The sequence below is a fragment of the Dipodomys ordii genome, unplaced genomic scaffold (genome assembly GCF_000151885.1).
Source record: "Dipodomys ordii isolate 6190 unplaced genomic scaffold, Dord_2.0 Scaffold46, whole genome shotgun sequence".
NCBI lineage: Eukaryota > Metazoa > Chordata > Mammalia > Rodentia > Heteromyidae > Dipodomys > Dipodomys ordii.
The window spans coordinates 13476146-13496910 of record NW_012267262.1 but is presented as its reverse complement, the minus strand read 5'-3'; the positions used below and the strand labels follow the sequence as shown (position 1 = coordinate 13496910).

Genomic DNA, 20765 nt, shown 5'->3' with positions numbered 1-20765 from the left:
GCAGGCATTGTTCTAAGAGTGAGCCATGTAATCTTCGTGGACTGGTGACACCACAATGATTCCAATCCTATTTTACAAATGTGGTGATGGCGATAAGTTTCAGGAACTTGCTCAGTGTCACACAGCCAAGAGGTTGGTTCAACTAAGTTGATTCACTCACCCACCTCTGGAGTTAGGCACACGGCTACTTTTTTCTCGGGGCTCATGAGGTCCTGGGACCTCATAAGTGACCTACCATAGACTCCTGTAAGCACTCCCTGCCAATCTCCTCTCTTCCCACCTGCCCCAGGAATTTCTCAGAGAAGGGCTATGCCCCGTCTTCTTCTTCACCCTCAAGACTGTAATAGGCCTTTCCCCCTCCATCACCTTGTACCCTGCAGTGCCCTGAGTGTTTCCATCTCCTCAAACTCATTCACTGAAGCCCTGGTTCCAAAGTGGGTCCTGTGGGAGGTGAATATCTCATGAGTGGGAAGCTGTCACAATGGGACTGGTGTCCTGCTTCAGAGAGAAGAGGGAGCCCCCCTTCCTCCAGCCCCATGAGAGAACGCAGTGAAAAGCTGGCGGTGTTTCCCTGGGGAGGGGCACTTCCCACCACCTGGCCATCCACGGCACCTGAACTAGGACTTCCGCCTCCTGGGTTTCTGCTGTTTAAGTCACCCAGTCTATGGTGATTTGCTACAGCAGCTTCAATGGGCTAAGACACACTATTGGCTAAGAGCACACTTATCCTTGCTTTTCCAATCTCAGCGGAAACAGTGACAATCCAGGAACAATCCTGAATATCCCAAATAAGTTCAGGTATTCCTCTTTGGAGATCCCACAGCATCCAGTTAGACCCCTTCCTCGGCATGGGTCACCCCACACCGCAGACTCCTCCCTCATCTGACTTAGCACCTTGCCCAGCATTCTCCTTTAGTGCCTGTTTTGTTTTGTTTTTGTCAGTTGTAGGGCCTGGGCACTGCCCCTCAGCTCTTCAGCTCAAGGCTAGTGCTCTACCACTTGAGCCACAGTGCTATTTCCAGTTTTCTGAGTGGTTTACTGGTGATAAGAGTCTCGTAGACTTTCCCTGCTCAGGCTAGCTTTAAGCCACAATCCTCAGATCTCAGCCTCCTGAGTAGCTAGGATTACAGGCGTGAGCCACTGGCACCCGGCATCTGAGAGTAGTTTTAAGTGAATAAAGTAGTACATGAACACAGCTAGAAAGAAAAAAAAGCTCCACTCAGAAATCAGCATCGTTGTCTGACCATCCCGGCTCCTGCCACCAGGACTCACCAACACATTCAGACCAACACCGTTCTTTCTGTGGGCTGCTCTCAATTGGTGACAGTGCATGGTGGTGGTGCTGAGACACGCCCATCCCCGTGGAACCTGCACCTCCTCCAGTGGGGATCCAGGTCTTCCCACAGGCCTGAAAGAACCATTCCTGAACTCACGATGTTGTCCATGGTCCTCCTGGGCCTTCTCTTCTTCCCCTTCCTCCTCCTCTTGCTCCTCTCCCTCTGCTCCTTTCTCTTCCCCTCCTCCTCCCTCCATAAATGCCAGACACCACAATCTAATGGCTCTCCCTGCTCACTCCTGTTGCTGCCTCGGGACATCTGTTGGACATCTAATATCATCTTAGCATCTGCAGTGAGTCTGTGTGGTACCTGCTGCTCAATGAACCCTCTCCAACATTAGGACAGACAAATATGTTCGTTCTCCCTCAAATCTTATTAGAAGCAACATCCTGGCTGCTGTGGACTGAACTATCAGTGTCATCCCAAACTCAGAGGTTGAAATTGAGCCCCAAGGGAACGCAGTAGAAGATTTTGCAGACTGACTTGCTTAGGAAAGTGACACAGCTGCCTGAAGGGGATTAATACCCTTGGTAAGACAGCATGAGGGTTGGGAGCCAGAGGCTGATACCTGAAATGTTAGCTACTCAGGAGACTGAGATCTGAGAATCATGGTTCAAAGCTAGCCTGGGAAAGAAAGTCCAAGAGACTCTTATCTCCAATTAACCACCAAAGAAGCCCAAAGTGGAGGTGTACCTCAAGTAGTAGGGCACCAGACTTGGGTGAAAGAGCTAAGGGACAGCACCCAGGCCCTGAGTTCAAGTTCTAATAAACACACACACACAGACACACACACACAATGGTGACAGGCATGCACATGCTCAGGCACAGCCACCAGCAGGACCTTGTCACGGGGGTCCCCTCTCACAGGCCACAATGTTGAAAATGGCAAGTCAGAGAAACAAGATCCTAGAGATATCCTCACCATGGTCATTCACTCCTTCCACACTGCCTGGTCCATCCCGGAAGCTCCCTCTTTCAGCTCTGTGCAGACCAGGACAGCAAAGGTATCACCTCTTCCCTCCAAGAAAACAAGCTCCCTCAGGAGGCCAGTGAACATCCTGGGCTTTAGTGCCAGATCCCAAAAGAATAGGCAAAACAAACTGCCCTTCCACCCACCGAGAAACAGGAAGAGTCAGTATGGCCTTCAGATATTGCATATTTCAACTGCTTGGAGAATCTGGGACGATGTCTGCCTCCCCACCCTCAGCCTCCCAAAATAAAGGACACAGCGCTAGAAATAAACAACCTAGGTCCATGCACATGCTGCCTCTCCAAAGCAGTCGGACTCCATTTCTAATTTGGAATTAAAGTTGAAGTTCTACTGTGCTGGATACCATATGTCACCTGTTCCAGTCCCTTCTTTTCCAACCACTGATTCTCAAAAATGTGATACCCTTTTATATCAAGGACCCTGCCCTCTAACATTGTATGGGACTATGCCATGAACCAAAAATTGCCTATAATCCCCGGTACTGAGGAGTATCAGCTCTGAGGATCCCAGTTTGAAACCAGCCTGGGCAGACAAATCTGAGAGATTCATATGGCCAATTCATCAGCAAAAAGCTGTAAGTAGAGGTGTGGCCCAAGAGATACAGCACTAGCATTTAGAGAAAAAAAAAGTTCAGCAAGAAAAGAAGGAAGGAAGGAAGGAAGGAAGGAAGGAAGGAAGGAAGGAAGGAAGGAAGGAAGGGAGGAAGGAAGGGAGGAAGGAAGGAAGGGAAGGAGGGAGGGAGGGAGGGAGGGAGGGAAGGAGGGAAAGAAAGGAAGGAAGGAAGGAAAGAAGGAAGGAAGGAAGGAAGGAAGGAAGGAAGGGAGGGAGGGAGGGAGGGAGGGAGGGAGGGAAGGAGGGAGGGAGGGAGGGAAATTTCCCCAAATCCTAGATGCTTGACCTTGGTGGGAACCTATGGTTCATAGCTGTAATCCTAACTACTCAGGAGGCTGAGGTCTAAGGATGTGCAGTTCAAGCCAGCCACCAGGCAGAAAAGTCCCTAAGACTCTTATCTCCAATTAACCAGCATAAAGCCTGATCTAGAGCTGTGACTTACGCGGTAGAGCATCAGCCCTGAGTGAAGAAGGTAAGGGACAGCTCCAAGAGTTCAAATCCCAATACTGGCAGACATGCACGGTGCACACATACATACACAGATGCTTGGCCTCCATTCTTTCCCACTCAAAACCCTCACAGAAAACTCATCTTCTGGACTAACCAGCACAAGACTTTCTGGTCACATGACTATACTGCAAGAATGCACCACATCTTTTTAGGAAAAAAATATTACTTTCTCATCTGTCTCTGTATTTTTTTAAAAGCCATTAAGCAATTGCACACAGATTGTGTCACAGCCCAAAGAGCAAGTCGGCATTTGAAAATAAAAATGAAAAAGACTGCACAGTCCCAGACTAAGTTGGATCAGCAAGATTTGTCTGCATGTGCCAGGAAAAAGAATTTTTTTTGATGTTCTGTGATTTTGCAGCCATTTAAATTTTATTAGCAATTATTGAGCCTGTTACTACTGAGTACATCTTGCGGTTACAGCCAAGTCCTGGCAAAAAGAGAGTGTCACAATGTCAGGGGTACAGACAGACCCAGCATACTTCTAGAAACACAAACCTCCTTCTCACTAAGATTAGTTTCATTAAGATTCTCCCCTTGCAGAGGATGGGTAGCTCAGGCCTATAATCCTAGCTACCCAGGAAGCTGAGATCTGGAGGTCTTGGTTCAAAGACAACCAAGCAGGAAAGTCTCTGCAACTCTGATCTCCAATTAGCCACCAAGCTGCAGTGGAGGTGTGGCTCAAGTGGCAGAGCGCTAGCCTTGAGCACACGCCCTCTGGGACAGCACCTGAGTTCTAGCCCTAGGATCAGCACCATCATCACCAACAACAACAAAAACAGATTCTTCCTTATAGATTCTACTTTTCCTCGTGTTATCTAAGCTGTGGAAGAAGGTAGACAGTTATTTTTCAGAAATTTAGGGTTACAGCACATTGGTCGACAGCATCCCCCCTTCCCTGAGCCATCTTCAGGAGACAGAACTCTGGTGCCTGTGGGAAGCCCTCAGTGAGGAACCCCACCCCAACTGAAGTGCTTTCCAGCTCTCAGTGACCCCATCACTGCGCCTCCTTTGGAGCTGGTTCTGATGACCTTAGCCTCCGGCTAGGCAAGGAGCTAGAAGTCTAGAGAAAGTGGATAAAAGTGGAGCTAAAGTTCCCTGTTGATGCCATGCTAGCCCTATTCTGATGTGACAGAAGACTTGCACAGCATCTACCAGTATCCACCAAGCCCCTTCCAGCTCCCTCTGTCCATTTGGGGTCTGCTGCTATTGTCATGAAACTACCAATGTAAATGCTAGTACTGTCACCAGCTAAGAACTTAGTGGCATGGAGTCATCGTCCTTTAAATCAACTCCTGCACAAAGATCAGCTTCATTCTCTCATGCCATCCTCCTTGCATCTTCCAACCGGCTCTGTTGTCATCAGTGTTACGTTACCTCTTCCATTAACCAACTAGTCAGTTGGGGTGCTGTTCCTCACTGAGGGCTGACTAGTATGTACCTGCAGAAGCAGGCTTCCCACAGGCACCAGAGTTCTGTCTCCTGAAGATGACTCAGGGAAGGAGGGATGCTGTGGACCAATATGCTGTAACCCTAAATTTCTGAAAAATAACTGTCTACCTTCCTTCCACAGCTTAGATAACACGAGGAAAAGTAGAATCTAGAAGGAATCGACCAGCCTACCTTTGCTTGCCTGAAGGAGCCCAAGGGAGCCTAGATCAAAACTCTGACATTCTCGGCAGACTCTCCCTTGTTCTCCTAGGGAAGGGGGAAGTATATTTCACCAAGTAACAGACCTCAACATCTTCTAGTATATTCTCATAACGGTTCTTCTTTCTCACACTACCCCTATTTCATAGATGAAGAAATGGAGGCTCAAAAAACAAAGAAATGAACTGAGGAGGCAGTGGCTGTACTGGAATCAACTCCAGAAATACAAATGTACAGCCAATGAGGGTTTGCTGGCTGAGGCTTGAAGGGTTCACAAGGTTTGGCTCACATTGTCTTCCCCCCAAAGTCCCTGGGAGTTATGAAGACTCTGAGATGACCTGCTTCCCGGAAGATAAGAGGAAGGACTGATGCAGGCAGAATGACTGACTCTGTCATGCACCCTGTCTCCTTCCTTGCCAGCACCAGCACTCTAAGGCAAACATGAACACATGGTGCTTTGAACTCTCTGGAAGTGCCCAGCACCCTTGGTTGAAATATCATATGCTAACAATCAGAGAAAATTATTGTATTTCACTGAATCCAAGATGTCACCAATGGCAAAGCATGTCACCACTTTATGTACAACTAAGAACAAAAAGCTCTGCCAATGAAACTGGGACACTGTGTTTTCTTACCCGTGGAAAAGAATGGGGAGGATGTGTGTCTTAGAATTAAGGACACACTGCAGGCTTAGCCTGAGCACGGTGGTGAATTGCATGACAGATGCACGGTGGACAGGCTCTCTGCAAGAACAGCAAGGATTTGTTTAGCATCCAATACGACGTTTACAGAAAACTCAAGGACTCCAGTTTTTAGGTGCAAGCTTCTAGTTAATAAATGTTGTCATTCACTGTCCTGGTCCAAAGCAAACCTACCAGACTACAGCCCAAACTGGCCAAGGCCCTTGGAGCTATGCTAAGTTCCAGTAAGACAGAAAGCCAGCTATACTGTGTTTGGTCAACAGCATTCTGCTCACCTCATGGCTGGAAAGGGCATAGAACTTTCCAGCTTCACTGGAAAAGTTCACTGACTAAGTAGTATTCTGAGTATCTTTCTTCCACAGAAAGTGCCAATCACAGCATTAGGTGATAGAAGGAAGAGTGATATGACAAGCATTAAATATATTATATTTACTTTCTCAAGTAAGTCACTGTTCTTAGTGTTTTAAACCACTCGCATTCTATGCACATACTTGGTCCTGCTCCCGAACCATCAAACTATAAAGGAGGGCCAGAACAAATAGCAGTGAAGTATCCTAAGTGGAAGAGTCCACTGGGGAGCCAAGCGCATGCCAAGGTGTCATCCTGGGTTAGGTAGGGGCAAGTGGAGGCTTTACCTTCTCAGCACCTACTCAATATAAGAGGTCTAGTAGGGCCTTGAGAGCTTCAAGTGCAAATTTTGGAAAAGTCAAGATGGAGATAGTCAAGATGGTATCATGCCGGATTACAGGCAGCCCTCATCCAATGATCACTGTCTTCATACGAAGAAAAATATTTGACTGGGCATGAGTGGTGGTACACACTTGCAATCCCAGCTATTCAGGAGACAGAGGTAAGAAGATCATAAGTTTAAGACCAGCCTGGAAAAAAACTGGAAAAACTGTCAAGACCCTATGTCAAAAACAAAATAGAAAACAAAAGGGCTAAGAGGATAGCTCACCTGGCAGAATATTGCTTGGCATGATCAAGACCCTGGGTTCAATTTCCAGTACCACAATTAAAAAAGAGAGAGAGAAAATTCAGACAGAAATAACAGAGTCAGGGAAAATGCCATAGGAGGATCAAGGCACAGATTGGGGTAATGTGTCTACAAGCCAGAAAACACAAGTACTTCCAGAAACCACCTGAAGCCAGAAAGAGGGAAGGACGGCTCCTCCCTAGATGCTCAGGACAGCCACCAGGCCCCATTTGATTGGGGGCTTCAAACCTTCACAATTGCCAAAGAGTCCATTTTATGCCATGTGGCTTGTAGTATTTTTGTCTTTGTTGCCCTGAGAAACTGATATAGTCAGAGAGCTTAGGAGCACTTAGCCTTTCTCTACCTACTGCAAATTTACTGCTTCTTTTTTTTTTTTAATCTAACAAAGGCCTCTTAGAAAAGGTTGCATGAGGCCAGATTCATATAAACAAGCACAGCTTGATAACTTGAAACTATCCATATGCAGATAGCCTGGCAGGTAGCTACCTGGGAATTTACAATTTTGACATTAGAGATGAGTCTTTCTCTACAGAGAATGAGGCATGAGGGAAAGAGGTGAGCCAGACAAAAGAAGTACTTCTAAAATTCTAAATAGAAATTTGTTGTACCTTAATTCTGGAGGACAAGCCAGACAGAGGTGTCTCATGCCTACTGTAATCCAGGCTGAGACCTGAAGATTGTGGCTAAAAGCCCGCCTGGACAGAAATGTCCATCTCCAAGTAACTACCAAGCCAGAAGTGGAATTGTAGCTAGCTCAAAGATAGAGCCACCAGCCTTGAGTGAAAAAACTATGGGATAGCATAAGCCCTGAGTTCAAGCCCTAGTATTGCCACAAAATAGAGTAATTAATGATAACAACAATGACAATAGTAATACTCCAAAGAACAGACTCCAAAATCAAGAAATCTCCTCGTCTCCTTTGAGATATCTAAGGGAGGAGGGTATATAGGTCTTCTGTGTTTTCATATCTTCTTCTATCTACACATGTAGACTTCTAAAATTCTTCTTAGAAGGATTTCGGTCACACTGGGATAAGGGCCATCCTATGACCTCTGTTTAACTGCTAGTCTAAGGACCATTCCATGACCTCTGTTTAACTGATTACTTATTAATCAGTTGACAAGTAATTAACTTGAGGCGCTGCAGGTTAAGACTTCAACTCTGGAATATGGACTGGGCACAATTCAGCCTAAAACAATGATGGTTGGTTCTCTTTTGACACTGTTGAAGATAGAAAGACCAGACCCCTCTGTAGCTTCACCACAAATCATTGACAGGTTTGCCTGTCACCACTCTGATCTTCAAGAAAAGCCAGTGTCACTTAGGAAAAGAAGAAGCGTGCTGCACCTGGCCCTCAGAAGCTTCTGATTTCCAGAATTGTTGGTGAAATAACTGAACCCATTCCTCCGGCCCCCCACCTCTGCTTGCTGAGAAACACCACATATAAAGGAAAATGTTACATGTGGCACCACCTAGAGGCAGAAAACGAGGCCGCCAAAAAAAGAAAGGAAGAGTATTTGCTCCACTTTTACAACTTCCAAGTGATCATTATTCCAGACTTGTCTTTACGGTTCTATCTCATGGATATCTGCCATTACATCTGCACAATTAGAAGGTACACTTAAGTAGCAGTTGGGAGCACTAAAAGCAAATAAAATTCAAATCCCATTTCTGTAACTACTTTTCTGGATTTGGAGAGTCATTAAGATGTTATCATTTGATAAGGTCTTCAGATTTATTTCCTGCCACCAAATACACACCCACACATATACACATGACCACACGTACCACAAAACCTATAACTATAAAATCTGAGACTTTGAAAGTCTGCACGTGCCTGGCTAAAGTCATCAATCAATATAATTTTCCAAATGCAAAAATCAACCACCCTGTGAATGGAATCCCAAGCACTGAAGAATTTTCTCAACTTTGTTAGGACATGGACAGCTGGCAGTCAAAGTCCAATCTTGGACTGTTGCTTTATTACACTGAGTGGCAGTAATTAAATTATACTTTCTTTGAGGAAAACAGACTCAGAAGACTAAAAACCATTTAAAAAGTCCCTTAGCCAGAAGCCAATGGCTTATTCTTGTAATCCTGCTATACAGGAGACAGAGATCTGAAGATAACAGTTCTAAGCCAAATAAACACCCAAAAGCCAGAAGTGGAGCTTGGTTCAAGTGGCAAAGTGCTAACCATGGAACACAAAAGCTCAAAACACACACACACACACACACACACACACACACACACACACACACACACACACACACACACACACACACACCATTAACATAGAAAAACACTGAGTTTTTTACAATGCTTGATAAGAAATGTACTCATTATCTTGCCCATGTAATTGTAACCCTTCTGTATAGTACTCTCACAATAAAAAAAAATTAAAATTAAAAAAAAACAAGACATTGAATTAAAAAAGAAATTTGTTTTCTGATGCCAGGCGTAGGTGGCTCATGGCCTATAATCCTAGCTACTCAGGACGCTGAGATCTGAGGATCACAGTTCAAAGCCAGCCTGGGCAGGAAAGTCCATATAAACCACTAGAAAACCAGAAGTGGTGCTGTGGCTCAAGAGGTAGAGCACTGGTCTTGAGCTGAAGAACTGAGGGACAGCGCCTAAGCCCAGAGTTCAAGCCCCATGACTGACCAAAAAAAAAAAGAAACTTGTTTTCTGGGTGTCATTCAAGGGTCCATATGCTAAAGTTTGGTTCGGAGGGTGGCAATGTTGGGAGGTGATAAAATATAAGAGGTGTGGTCTACTGAGAGGCCTTTAAGTCATTGGAACTATGCCCTTGAAGGTGATGGAGCCTCTTTCTCTCTCCTTCTCCCTTTCTCCCTCTCCTTTCTCTCTCCCTCCCCCCTCTCCTCTCTCTCTCTCTCTCTGTCTCTGTCTCTCTCTGTCCTCTCTCTTTCTCTCTCTCTTTAGAACTGAGGCTTGAGTTCAGAGCCTGGGCACTGTCCCTTAGCTTTTTCTCTCAAGGCTGGAGCTCTAACATTTGACCCACAAATCCACATCTAGCTTTTTGATAGTTAACTGAAGCTAAGAATCTCACAAACTTTGCTGCCAGGTCTGGCTTTAAACTTTAATCCTCAGATTACAGTCTCCCAAGTAGCTAAGTAGCCACTGGCACCCAGTTTTATTTTTGTTGTTTTTTTTTTTCTTATTCCTGGCTTTGAAATAAGCATCTTTACTCCACCATGATATGCTATCTCAAGACATGCCCTAAGCACCAGAGCTTCCACTTAATGCCTCTAAAACTGTGACTCAAAATAAACTTTTCCTCTAAGTTGATTATTTCAGGTATTCATTATAGCAATGATCACAGTCATGATAATACATCAATGACAACATACAATCCACAGGAAGCTACTCAGCAGAGTAACAGATGCTGGTAGAGAAATACTCAAAGACACCCCCCTCCCCCCACCCCACACCCTGTCCTGGAGTTCTCTGATGAAGACTTAAACCTTTCAGAAAGACTCTAAGACCCCTAGCATTTTCTGCTAGAGGAAGAGGGACTCAGAACCTTCTGGGCTCAGAGACAAGCTTTGTATAATCCTAATCCCTCTGTGGCTCAGCTTCCTCATCTGGAAAGGAGGCCAGTTCCTTCCCAATAAAACTTTTGTGACTATCCAATGAGTTAATAAAATGGGACATGCCCAGGACAGTGTGGCCCAGAGGATTTAAAGTAAGTCCACACAAGGACTCCCACACAATCAGGCCTTTCAGAGAGCAGCTATGCTTTCCTAAAATATACCTCAGTTCCTTTTAAGAGTAGGGGAGGGGAGGGAAGGGATGGAGAGGGGAGTGGAGGGGAGGGAAGGGAAAAGAAGGGAAGGGAAGGGAAGGGAAGGGAAGGGAAGGGAAGGGAATTTGGAAAGAAAGATCACTCAGGGCAATCTACCAACCAAGAACAAAAATACACTCAAAGTTTCCCCAATTGAGCCTCTTCTCAAAACGATATGAGGTTGTTCCCCAGAGACACAGAGCAAAGAATGTAAAGCATCAGCCCAGATGGAAATTAACAATAGCCCACTAATAGATATTTCACAAGGAACAATAACTAGTAAATGGAGGTATGGGAAAACATTCAACCTCAATTTAAAAAAAAAAAGATCTTATATACATTAACTGTTTTCAACTATTAAATTAGCCCCAAAATATGTTTTTAAAAGAGATTACTCAATGCTTGCCAAGACAAAAATAAAGTCCTAGTTTTCAGGCATTGCCAGCGCAAGCAAAGGAGTGCAGACCTTTAGCAAACAAGCGGGCAGTCTGTCTGTAGAGCCAGAAAAAGCTTCCACTCCCCAGCCTGGCTGTTTCATTTCATTTCTGAGAATTCCAGTCTAAAGAAATTTCTCAAAACAGGAGCAAAGTCATACCCACCCTCATGTTCACAACAGTGTACACTATGTCCAAGAGTGGAAAAATGGAAGCCATTAATGCTGGGCCTGGGGCAGGGGAGGGGGTGTAGCTCAGGGATACAGAGCTTGCCTAGTTAAGTAGGAAAACCAGAGTTCCAGCACAGCAAAAAGATATACATAAATAAAAAGTAATGAGAAATAATAAGCAATAACTTAAGTAAGCTACTTTATAATAAATACCAAAAAAAAGGATTCATATGTAGGCATTCAAATGGTGAAAGAAAAAGATGCAAAAAGAAAATGATGACTTGGCACAATGCTACATAGAAAAGCTAGAAATGCAAAACAGAACATTCACGGCGATTAAAACAGAAAGGCACCTGAATGAAACCTTCCAAGACAGCTGGGTCTACTACAGCATGGATTCTCTATGATTCTTTTGTCTTTTCTCCTCTCCCTGTCCTCGGTTTTTACACGACGTGATTTCATTACCTTTATGATAAAATTTCTTACTGGCCTCTGCTGTGGATACAAAGAGCTACTCACTGGCTATGTCCCACCCCAAGATACCTCTCTCCCTCTGTCTCTCGCTCTGCATATTATCTTGTCAGGGGCAAAGTATCAGTCAGCATTGGAGGCCCTCATCTCTGCAAGGACATCAGATGCTTCCCTGTCCTCTCCTAAACACCCAGATGTGCCAGAGAATTTGACAAAGGGCTTTGTGACTTGCAGAAGGCAGGGGAAGAAAGTGGCATCGATTATTGATCAGCTGCTCCCTGGGTGTCCTGAAGAGATGCAACCTCGGGCTTTCCACTCTGGCTCAAGCTAAAGCCATCATGTCTTTCTGCTATCTAGACTACTCAAGTGGTCCCAAGTATCTTCAGCAGCATAAGTTTAAGAAAAAAAAAAACTAGAGGGTTTATTTTATTGTAGTGTTTGTGGTTCTTTTTGTTTGTTTGCTTGTTTTTCTTTTTCCTTGTATCACTGTTTTTGATCTCTGTACCCTGCATCTCCTATACAAGTTTACCTGATTTGGGGAGGGGAAGAGGAAACACTGAAATGGTGGAACAAGGGGTGAACAAATGCAGCAGTGATACTCACCAGACACTATGTCAGAAATGAACTATACAACTTGGGGGGGAGGGAGGAGAAAAAGTGGGAGAAAATGAGGGAGGAGGTGACACTGTTTGATAAGAAATGTACTCATTACCTGACTTAAATAACCGTAACCCCTCTGTATATCACCTTTACAATACAATAATTTAAAAAGCAAAGGTGATTTAAACAGTAAGTTATAATGCACATATTTGGTGGCCCTTGTCAACTGAGTCAACTTCACTAAAAAAAAAAATTTGCAAATAGAAAGCATGGTGAAGATGCCAAGGGCCTCTACTGTGAAGCAGAAAAGGCAGGTGACTCGATCGTGGTTTGTGTAGACAGTATAGGCTAACAAGTCACGGGTAGTGTGCAGGCTTTATGGTGAATGCCTTATGTACACACATTAAAACCTCACTGTGACACTTAGGATTAGAAGAAGCCTTATCACTCCCATTTTGGAGAAGAGATTGAGGCACTAGGAGAATCTCTTGCTGATTACCAGTGGCTCATTCTTAGTAGATGGAGCACTGAGGATCACACTTGGAAGCCAGCCGGGGTAGGAAAGTCAATGAGACTCTTTATCCCCAATTAACCACCAAAACATCGGGAAATAGAGCTGTGGCTCAAATGGTAGAGTGCTAGCCTTGAGGGAAAAAAAAAAAAAAGGTTCAGGGACAGTGCCAGCCCTGAGTTCAAGCCCCAGGGCCAAGGACCCCATCCCTCCTCTCTACCCTCCCCCCAAAAAATAGGAAAAAGAACTTTATTTATTCCGGGAAAAAGAACTTTATTTATTCGTCCCAATAGCTAAAGTTTAGAACATTCTAGAAACTTTCCCGAGATAGCCTAGTCCCCTATGGAGGGAAAAAGGACTCCGATTTGAGTACAGACAGCCTTTCTCCAAAGCTCACACTCAACTCCTAAACAGGAAGGGAGTAGGCAAGAAATTTAAAATCAAAGTATCATTTCTATTAGAAAAGAAACTCACTTCCCTTTGTTGTCTAACTCTGCAATTTAAAGCCAAAAATAAAAGGGGGGGACAGAAGAAAGGTTAAAATTTTAATTATGTTTTGATCAAGACAAAATGAATGCCAGTCAAGTCTCTAGGGTGAAGGGCAGAATTCTGGATAGTCAAGAATGAGCCTACTCCAAACCAAACCAAACAGCGCCCAGAAGCTGCTAGCACCAACCTTTTTCACCATTCCCTATCACATCTTCTATATGAGCATGAATTCCAAAATCATGGGAATGCACTGCCTGAGGGGGACACAGAATGCCACAGAAATAACAAAACACACATGGGTGCCACTAATGGAGCCGACAGTAAAACGGAGTCTTCCTCCTCATCCTGAACTCCTTCACAAACTTCTCACAGGTCTAATATTCACAGTGAGTTCAGAGTAAAAACAATATCATCAACCAAACAAAACAATTCCACATCTGTGTTGTGTTTAATAATCCTTAGGACCAGACAAATGATGGAACTCATACATGCTATCTCCCTTGAAACTCAAATTACCAGTGTTACATTTCTAACAGCTTTGAAGCCATGAAAAAAAAAAATAACAGAAAAAAGTTGAAATAGATATAACACTTTTCAAAGGCAATTTGGGGGAAAAACACAGAAGAAAAAAAAAGCATTATGTCTAACGTTCCATTTTAGAAAAATCACACATACACTGGACAAATGAAATAGTCTCCCCTCCCCTTCATTCCCAATTTTCTCTCTCCACAACTTTTCTGAAGAACAGGAGCAGGCCTGGAGGATATTTGGGCCAGGTGAGGGGCCCGGTCTCAGTGGCCACCTTTATCAGTACACTGAAAAGCAAGGGGGCATCTGGCTCCCTGGATGGCCTCGTGGTGGCCTACAAATCCAGCGCTCCTTCCTGTGCGTCAACAGTCTGGACTTTAAATCCCAGTAAGAGCTATGCCAAAAGTTCAAGTCATTATCCTATCCTCAGCCATTTCCTCTGCTGGCTTCAAGAGAGATTGCAGATTCAGAGCCAGAACACAGAGTCCTCCTGACAGAGAGGCCACATGGATTGGTTCCCTAAGCTCATGAAAGAGTGAAGGTATGTGGTCCCAAGGCAGTGGCCCTTCAGGCAAGCCTGTGCCTTCCCTCCTGGTGCTTTTACCTGTTGGGGAGCCAAAGGAAAGACCCAGGCCAAGCCCCCTCTGCAGAGAAGAAGAGGGGGAGGAAGCAGGAGGAAGAGGAGGAGGAGGAGGAGGCAGCAAATGAACTCAGAGTCATGAAGCATGATCAATGGACACCTGGAAACCAACTCACATCCCAGATGCCTCCCTCCTTTCTTGCAGCTGATCCTCAACTCAGAACTCCTTCGTGTTTTACATGTACAAACAGGTCCAAGGAGGCTGAATGAGGCAATAAGGCAGGAAACACCAAGGACCATCACAACCTGGTGGTGCCCATATGAAGGGAGCAACCCCAAGAAGGTCCAGAGTACATCTATCAGCAAAGGACAAGGGGAAGCAACGCACATTGGTTCAGTCTCCACTCCGAGCTGGATTCTGGCCACATCAAGTAACTCCACTGGTTACTGTAAGACTGTCACCAGCATGGGCTTTGGGTCAGGCAGCCCTGGGTCCACTGCTAGGTTGGTTCCTTGCGGATGGAGAACCATCACAACAACCTAACCCAGATCTGAGCCTCTTCTCCTGGGCCCAGGATATCACCCTCCTCATCCGCCCCCAAACCACAACTATGGGCTGGTCACTCACGGCACTCCTTCTCGTCGCTCTTGTCGAAGCAGTCGGGCAGCCCATCGCATTGCCAGGTACCTGGGATGCAGCGCCCATTGCTGCACATGAATCTGCCGGGAATGTTGCACTCATTGGTGAAGTTGTTCCCAGGGAGCAGCTGGCTCTCTGTTAGGAGATAGGGGAGCAGGGCGGTCAAAAGGCACAGCAATAGCAACCAGGGCTTAACTCTCCACCAAGCTGGAAAGGCCACGCATGACCTTCCACTAGGTCTCTGGGCCTTCCCCCTCTGCCGCACCCGGCTGATGAACTGTCCCACCTGTCTGCTACAGATTTTGAGACACTAAACTGGGAAGAATACAGGGCAAACAGGAAATCGATGCTCAAAGAGATTGACTATAAAAACCCAAAAGTTCTTTTCTAACCAGCTGTTAACAGCTGAAAATTAAAGTTATGGATAAAAATGTGCACTGGACTCTCAATATCTCTGTTAGCAAGAACTGCAGGAGCCTTCCCGACCTCAGATTCACAGTCCCTACAATCCCAGCGTCCTTGGACTTAGGCCAAGTTGGCAACAATACTGAGAGATCATTTTACTCTAGGAAATAGGATGCCCCAGGCCAACAAACTGACCTGTCTGAAGTTGTGTGAATAGGAAAGGCCAAGATGAAACTTGAACTCAGGCCTTATAACCCCCAGGAGGCTAGCTGGGCTAATACATCACCTGCCAAGAGTTACTAGAGGTTTAGAACGAAGCCCAAGGTTCAGGTTCAACTTCCCTGAATAATTATAAAGTGCCAAGGCCCCTACACCAATCCACCATAAGAAAGCAAAGCAAACAGAGAAGAATGGAATGATGGTAGGCAGAAGAGGGTCGGAAACTCATCCAACTCACCTGATCCATCATTGTCAGTGAGTCAATAGCTGGGAGATAAGGGAGGAGGGAATATAAAATCAGCTAGGAGAAAGGAGAAAAAGACCAGCCCCTCAGCAAACAGCAGCTCCAGAGCCCTCCTCCACCCCTACTCCCCATTCATTCAGTGAGCATTTATTCACCCAGCACAAATGACCAACCATTTGTGCTAGGTCTGGAGGACACAAAGTTGGAGGTCCTTCCTTCAGGCCGGAAAGTCACATGTGCCTACACTGCCACAGCTGCATTAAAAATATGGCCTTTATTAGATGTGCCTGGAGCACCTAGAGAGAAAGGCCCATTATGCTCTTCCACAAGCATTAGCAACAGGAAGTACCTCTAGATCTCAACACTCCAGATTTCTTACTGCACCTTCTTTCATGCAAGGTCTCTACCACTTGATCCATACCGCCCGCTCAATGACACTGTGATTTCTGTGGGTGCTTCACTTCCCCTAAATGCCTTCTATCTGTCACCTAGCAGATCCATATACAATCTGCAAGCAAGCAATTCTCTGTTGCCTTCCCTCTGGCGGTCTCCCTGGCTTCTCCAAGTACAGACAAGTGTCCAACTCTGCTGTCTGGTGATGTCACTATTGGGGTGATGCTGAAAACATTTTAGAACTGGAAGAAGCAGGCATTCACCAACAGGAATGGATACCACCATGAGGCAAGCTGCATATAGCGGTTCCCTTATACACCATCTGCCACAATGTAATAGATTAACATAGTTAATCTATTATCCCCTCTCATAGCTCACTGGAAAACTCCAGAAGATAAGCTACAGCAAAGGGCCCCACTCTGCCCAAATACCCACATCAGAATCCTAGGAATTTCCTTGTCCATTCCTCACCCCATCACTGCTACAGATAAGCAACCCCAAGTCTTCCTCACCTTAAGTCACAACCATAGTCCAAGCAACCATTCTCTCTGACTTCCTGCAACAACCTCCCTCCCAACTTGGCCTTTCTGCCTGCCCCGCTTCTTGCCCTCTCCAATACATAATCTCTTCTGTGGCCAGAGGATCTCTATGAATAACAATCCATCATGAGGGGCTGGGAAGGTGGCTCAGTGGTAGAGCACTTGCCTTGCATGCATGAGGCCCTGGGTCGATTCCTCAGCACCACATAAGCAAAAAGAAAAAAGCCGGAAGTGGTGCTGTGGCTCGAGTGGTAGAGTGCTAGCCTTGAACTGAAGAGCTGAGGGACAGCGCCCAGGCCCAGAGTTCAGGCCCCAAGACCGGACCCAGAAAAAAAAAAAAATCCATCATGATACTTCAGAAATCACTGAATGGCTAACAGTGCTCTTTAGAGAAATTTGAGGAATCAAGAAAGATTTCAGAGCCAGGTGCTAGCAGCTCACACCTATAATCCTAACTACTCAGGAGGCTAAGAGCTGAGGACCACAGTTCAAAGCCAGCACAGGCAGGAAAGTTCATGAGACTCTTATCTCCAGTTAACCACCCGAAAACCAGAAGTGGCACTATAGGACAAGTGGTAGAGCACTAGCTCAGTGACAGTGTCCAGGTCCTGAGTTCAAGCCCCATGATGAAAGAAAGAAAGAGTGGGTGGGAGAAGGGGGGAGGGAGGGAAAAAGGGAGGAAGGGAAAGAAAGAGTCCAGGAAAAAAGTAAAATTTCCAGAGAAGTTTGAGAAATACTTGGGGATGAAAAGCAAGAGCCCTTCGGGTCCAGAGAACAATGTCAGCAAAGACATGGGGTATGGTACAAGAAGGCACAACCCAGGAGAACATGGATTTAAAAAAGCATGTGTTCTGATAGGGATTACAAACATTATGCTACCATCTCTTTTGTTCTACTACCCAATCAGACATCACTAATCAATTGTAACACTCTGTCCCACTGAGTCTAGGCTCAACACCAGATTCCCTCTGAAGATGGCTCCAGAAAGTCACCATCAATCCTGAGAAGGATATAAAATCAGTGTACTATCTCCAGGTGAAAGGTCATGATGCTGAGAGTGTCTGATAGGGAGGAACCCTAGTCTTGTACTGGATCCTAGCCAGATACTAAATACTCAGTTCAGAAACCCACACACTCCAGCTGTTTCTTAACAACTGTTCTGGGTGTCACTAGGGCCACGGAATGCAGAACTGTCGCTGTATGTTGTTTGGAAATCACTTACATTTACTTCTGTAGACAAAGCTAATTCTCCCAGGCATACCCCCTGGGAAAAGCCAGTGCAACTGTGAAATCTTGCTCTGACAAACAGATTTCCAGAACCAGAAAACTGATCAGATTAGATTCCAAAGTGCCTGCTCTGATAGCTGAATAGGGCTGTTAGCAGAAGGACTTTAACAAACAAATGCAGATGTAGAGATTAAATACCATGTCCACTGTAGCAGGTGTTCCCCAGTCAGGACAGAGCCTGGAGGATAACAGAGTGAGAAGCACATCCTCGGTGCTCCCCTGGGGTCACTCCACTGTGTGTACACACAGCTTTGTCCTTTAGGGAAGTGTCCAGAGTATCAAGCAAAAACACCAAGGCAAAGGAAATTACATCCTATTTATTCTTTTCTCAAAACCTTCCTCAAACCTATCAAATCTGTCTCACACTGGCACCAAACACCAAATCCCTTTTGCAACCAGTGGTCTAGTTAGGGAGCAATTTTGTTCCCAAGGGAATGTGGAAGTTCCTAAAGACAGTAAGGGTTGTCATGATTAGAGCAGGGTGCCACTGGCATTTAGCATGGAAAGGTCAGGAATGTTGCTTTGTATCCTGCAGGAAACCATCCCCTCCCTCTAACAAACAAAATACCATTCACCAGAAATAATGGAGCCAGGGTAGAGAAATCCCCAGTTAAACCCACCTGCTACCTAAGACTTCTCTCTCCTTCCAGATTCTTCTCTTTACAGAATGACATTTTTTAAATGCAGCTGATAGTTCTGAGAAACAGACTCCCTGTCTCATTAAAGAGTTAAAAGGAAGGAAAGTGTTTAAACAGAATAAGTTTATTTGGAAGTCCAATAAAGCTGTGAAAGGAAGTAAGTAAGCAAGACACTCCATCCCAATGAAGAGTCCGATGAGTTCTCCAGAGGGAAGTTTTTATCATATAGGGCTCCTCCTATATTTCCTCTCCTTGGCTTGTACAATGACTACCTCAGCTCTTTTCATTGGTTTGGTGGGCACCCTGGGAATCATAGGAAGAAGAAATATTTGAGGAGGAGCCCAAGGGTCTATGGGAACAAGAAGTGCCAAGATGGGACACATATTATCTACCACGAGTTACGTCTACCCCTTTTTAATCCTTATCTACCCCCTTTCTCTCTTAGTTCCTCTGTATCCTTAAGGACAAATCTAAATCTCAAACTCTCCAGGCCAATTTGATCCGGCCCCTCCCACTCATATCTAGTGCTTCCTTTGGGACCCCTCCCTTGACCTCAGCAGCAGCTTCCAGGCCAGGAGGCCTCCCAACCATGCCATGAGCAGACCTTGAAGATTCTTCAGCTCACTTCTCATCTGATGTTGTGGACTGAAGTTTGTCCCCTGAACTTGAAGTCCTAACTCCTGGTACCTAAGACTGTGAGCATATAAATTTAAAGATGGTATCTTTAAAGAGAAAATAAAAGTAAAATGAGGGCCACAGGTGGGCCCTACTACAATATGGCTGAATCCCTTAAGAGACGAAGGAATTAGGACAGAGGCATAATGGGAAGACTACAAGGAGACAGAGTTTAAAGATAGCCTTCTACAAATCAAGGATTGGGGCCTGAGAAGAAATCAATCCTGTCCACACCTTATCTCAGACATCCAGAACAGTAAGACAACCATCTGTTATTCAAGCCACTGTATGTCATGGGCTTGTGAGAGCAATCCAACCCAACCAGCTAACATCCTTGTATTCACCCTTCCACCTCACTTTAAATCACTAACTCTCAGACCCCTTCGAGGACACCCAACCTAAAGCCCTTGCCTTGCTTGTTCACTCTGGTCATATCTTGTTATTTTCCTTTTCCCCAATTTGTGTCTAAGCAACGTGATGTATCTGCACTGTCTTTTCCTGGACAGAATGCTCACTGAGAGCAGAGAAGCACTACCTTGCTTAGCTCTGTATTCCAGGTACCTGTCATCACTCTCTTGGTCCCCAAATGAATTACCTGCAACCACTCTAAAGAAGAAAAGCAAATGCTGCACTACAAACTTATTCTTCATCTCTAGTACTTTCTTAGAAAGTTCCTCTACCAGGCTGGGAAGTTGGCTCAGTGGTAGAGCGCTTGCCTTGCATGCAAGAGGCCCTGGGTTCAATTCCTCAGCACCACATAAGCAAAAAGAAAAAAGCTGGAAGTGGCGCTATGGCTCAAGTGATAGAGCGCTAGCCTTGAGCTGAAGAGCTGAGGGACAGTGCCCAGGCCCAGAGTTCAGGCCCCACGACCGGACCAAAAAAAAAAAAAAAGTTCCTCTACCTTTGCTCCATTTCCCTACAATATGAGTGGGATAGGAAGTCTAAAAGGGGGGCATGGGCATGCCTGGACTTCAACAGGTAAATGACTACCCCACCTGCTTTAAAGGAGTTTTCGGTCCAACTCCTGAGCTTCCTAGTGGCTGAAATATTTATCCCATCCCAGTGTGCTGGGTCACATTTGGAACTGAAGAAGGGTAAGCATTAGCACAAAGTTGGCTAGCTAGGATTTGTCTTCTTCCCTTCTCTGGTGTGTTTCTTTTCTTCATTAAGCTGAAAAACTTAACAGAGCTATCCATTTTCACTGTAGCATATCACTTACTTAAAATAACTATACCATCTGTATCAAGAAAAGAAGGAGAAGAAGAAGAAGAAGAAGAAGAAGAAGAAGAAGAAGAAGAAGAAGAAGAAGAAGAAGAAGAAGAAGAAGAAGAAGAAGAAG

At 45.2% G+C, this 20765-nt stretch overlaps 1 protein-coding gene across 1 annotated transcript in view; it reads right to left on the bottom strand.

Annotated features, from left to right (window-relative positions):
- The window catches only part of Ldlrad3 (low density lipoprotein receptor class A domain containing 3), a 160676-nt gene extending 145520 nt beyond the window's left edge, over positions 1-15156 (bottom strand). Inside the window, exon 1 of the mRNA XM_013019527.1 lies at positions 15015-15156. Within this exon, the coding sequence (XP_012874981.1) occupies positions 15015-15102 (88 nt within the window). The 5' untranslated portion in view covers positions 15103-15156. The remainder of the gene's footprint in view (positions 1-15014) is intronic.
- Between the last annotated feature and the right edge of the window lie 5609 nt (positions 15157-20765).